We start from the raw sequence: 4,023 nt of genomic DNA on the forward strand, positions 1-4,023 counted from the left end.
TTGAAATGAGTTGATCTTTTAAAAGAATGCAATGTTTGTAAAACCTATCATATAGAGGTCAGTACCTCGCAATGGGACCAGATGTTAAAGACTTTGTTCAGATGGATTAGGACGGGCCTTTACATCTAAGCTTTTGTGTCTATGTAAAATGTAGTTTAACGTAACACCGGTCGTTTGTAATAATATAACTTAATAGATTTGTAGTAATCATGTTTTATGCATGTTTAAGGGTATTTTCATAATCAAGACTTCCGCTGTGTATTTTTTTTTTTAAAAAGTACGGTGTTACAAGAGAAGATGAATTCATGCAACTTAACTCTCTTTTAAGTGGTTTTAAATTCGCAAATGATCAGAGGGACTCGTGGATTTGGAACATGCACAACAGTGGAGTATATTCAGCTTATGTCTTCAATGGTATATTGAACAACTTAATGCTTCAAAACTCCTTTCTGAATTCAGGAACATTACGAAATAATCTGCTTCCTCAATAGTTAAGTGTTTTCATTTGGCATACCAAACTAATGAGGCTTCCAGTCCGTGTTGAATTGGATAAGTGCGGTATCGACCTTGACTCGATTCGTTGCCCCATTTGTGACAACGATGCTGAATCGGTAGAACATATGATCCTTTCATGTCCAAAAGTTATGGATGTTTGGGTTCGTATTTTCCGTTGGTACAATTTAGGTAATGTTAACACTCTTTATTCTGGATTGAATGATATGTTTAAAGGTAAAGTTGTGCCCTCGGACCCTAATTCCCCTTCAAAAATATGGCAAGCCATTGAGTGGGTCACAGGGTACTTGATTTGGAGATACCGTAACTTAAAAGTTTTCGAAAACAAAGATTGGAACGCCCCTACGATGGTTATCGAAATTCAAGCAAAAAGTTTCCTATGGATATCCTCACGAACTAAAAAGGTCAAGATCGAATGGAACCAATGGCTTCTCAATCCTAGTGTGTTTGATGGTCATGGCTAAAGCATCTAATTGTCGAAGTCACTTACATAGACCAGATAGTTTCCTTTATTTTTTTTTCCTTCTCTTGTATATGTTTTTGTAGCAGTTCCAGTTTCCCTTTATGTAGCCAATTGCATATGCTCTATGCATAATCTCCAGCTGTACTTTGCTCCTGTTTATTAATGAAATTCATTTCTTACTTTTCAAAAAAAAAAAAATTGCATGCTTCCAGTATGTGTTGTGATATGTTTTTCTAATTTGAACGAAAATACCAATCAACCAATTACACAATCAGCAGAATCAACTACAACAAAATCAAACCCAACTTTGAACAATAAATCTTATTACACAGGATCAATTGCAATCGAACAATACTAGCCAAAATTGAAAGAGAAAAAATATGACCAAAGTAGTAGTTTGATAAGAACAATTGAACAAAGGAACAAAATGAGAATTATAAAGTGAACTAGAACCCAATTAGGGTTTTTGATGAACAGAGTGATCGATGCTTGATGGCAGAAGACATCAGACCAATTTATACATCAGTTGAAGGAGCGTGTGAGCTGGAGACAGCAACAATCACCCTTGGACTTTGAGAAACATGCCAGAATGCCCCCTCTAGAACCAAAACAGCAATAATATACCTCAGCAACAATAACTCTAACAAAAGTAGCCCAAAGATAAATCACCAACCAACAAAAAACACATACACATAAAATATCAAGATATGAAGAATAAGATTGCATAAAAGAGTATAAATTTGACACCCTCCCTCAATCTTATTCTGAAAACAGTTTAATAATCCCAATTCTTTAGATAGTAAGTGATGTTGAGCTTTGGGAAGGCCTTTGGTGAATACATCAGAAATTTGATTTTTTGTGTCAATGTGTTCCAGTTTTATCATTCCAGACAAGTTCTTTTCCCTAACCACATGGACATCAATCTCAAAGTGTTTTGACCTTTCATGAAACACAGGGTTGGCAGCAAGTAAAATGGCAGACTTGTTATCACAATAAAGATTAATAGGGAGTAAGTTTTGAATGCCAAAATCTTTTAACACTTTGAGAACCCATATAATTTCACATGTGGTAGCAGCTAGGGATCTTTACTCAGATTCAGTAGAGGATCTGGAGACAGTGGGTTGTTTTTTACTTTTCCAAGATATAAGAGACCTACATAGAAACAAACAGTAGCCAGAAACAGATTTTCTAGTTTCAAGACATTTTCCCCAATCAGCATCAGAATAAGCACAAAGGTCAAATATGTCATTAGATTTCTTTATGTGCACTCCTTTACCAGGAGAGCCCTTTAGGTATCTTAAAACCCTTAAGGCAGCTGTAACATGAGATTGAAGGGGTGCATGCATGTGTTGACTTAAGGTTTGGACAGCATAGGATATGTCAGGTCTGGTATGGGTCAGATAGATGAGCTTTCTAATAAGTCTTTGATATTCAGTGATACTTTTGAGGAAGTCATCACCCTTAGATGGTTCAGAAGCCAACACAGAGTTAGCTTCTAAGGGAGTATCAATGGGTTTGCAACCAGACATGCCAAATTCATTTAGAAGATCTAAACAATATTTCCTTTGAGTCATGCACAGACCATTATTATTCTTTATAATTTCTATACCCAGAAAGTATTTTAGGTTTCCAAGGTCTTTGATCATAAATTTAGAGTTTAAAAAGGTTTTGACACTCTTGACTTCATCATTATTGTTACCAGTAATGATGATGTCATCCACATAGACAAGAAGAGCAACTAAGGTGTTATTTTTAGATAAAACATATAAAGAATAATCATTATCACTCTGAACAAACCCATACTCAGTTAAGGCAGAAGTTAATTTTGCATTCCACATTCTAGGGGCTTGTTTCAACCCATATAATGATTTTGTTAATTTGCAGACTTTGGAACCACTACCAGAATTAAAACCCTCTGGTAGCTCCATATAGACATCTTCACACAAGTCACCATATAAAAAGGCATTGTTAATATCAAGTTGAAACAAGTCCCAATCATATTGCATAGCAAGATTCAACATACATCTAATGGTGACCATCTTAGCCACAGGAGAGAAGGTCTCATCATAATCAAGGCCTTCTCTCTGACTGTACCCTTTGTCAACAAGTCTTACCTTGTACCTTTCAATCTCACCACTGGACTTGTATTTGATTTTAAATATCCATTTACTCCCAATAGCTGTTCTGCCAACTGGCAGGTCAGCAACAACCCAGGTGTTGTTTCTGTGCAAGGCTTCAATTTCATTGTTCATAGCTTCCACCCACTTGGGGTTTTTACAAGCTTCCTCATAGGATTGAGGTTCAACAACCTTATCAAGAGAGGCACTGAGACATTTGATGTCCTCTGGCACACTTGCGTAATTACAGTAATTGCTCATAGGATACCTCACATTGAAATTAACATCATCATCATTAAACTTTGTGGGCATGGATCTAGTCCTACTAGACCTTCTTAGGTTTTCAGGACTACCACTTGGTTCAGTTTGACAGTCATGATCTGTATTACTTGGTTCATGGTTATTCTCAGAAGTAGAAGTGCCCTCAGGGTTTGACTCATAATCACTTGAATCATTGGTATCATGAATCTCAGTCTCCTCCTCTGGAGTATCAATGAGATCATGATCACTGCCACTGTCTTCATTATTGTCTCCCCCATCATCATTGGGACTTTGAGAGGTGTTTGGTTCAAAAAAGACAGACTCAAAGAAATTTATGTGATCACTATCACTATCACTATCACTATCACTATCACTAGAACTGTTTTGGGTTTTAGTTTTTAGATTATAAGGAAAAATGGTTTCATAAAACTTAACATCTCTAGAAAACAATATGTTTTTTGACTCAAGACTTAAGAGTTTGTACCCTTTTTTGACATTGGAGTATCCCAAGAAAACACATTTTTCAGATTTACTGCTAAACTTATCATTATTGTTTAAAATACTAGCAAAGCACAGACAACCAAACACTCTCAAGTGGGAGAGATTAGGAGAATAACCATAAATCATTTCAAAAGGGGACTTTCCATGTAACACAGATGAGGGCAGCCT

General features: G+C 36.1%; 1 protein-coding gene across 1 annotated transcript; it reads left to right on the top strand.

Moving 5' to 3' along the window:
* Nucleotides 1-521: 521 nt before the first annotated feature.
* LOC139899705 (uncharacterized) lies at nt 522-977 on the top strand. Its single transcript, XM_071882546.1, has one exon. The coding sequence runs from the start codon at nt 522-524 to the stop codon at nt 975-977; it is 456 nt and encodes a 151-aa protein (XP_071738647.1).
* The last annotated feature ends 3,046 nt before the right edge of the window (nt 978-4,023 follow it).

This window comes from Rutidosis leptorrhynchoides, chromosome 3 (assembly GCF_046630445.1).
Source record: "Rutidosis leptorrhynchoides isolate AG116_Rl617_1_P2 chromosome 3, CSIRO_AGI_Rlap_v1, whole genome shotgun sequence".
NCBI classification, from domain to species: Eukaryota; Viridiplantae; Streptophyta; class Magnoliopsida; order Asterales; family Asteraceae; genus Rutidosis; species Rutidosis leptorrhynchoides.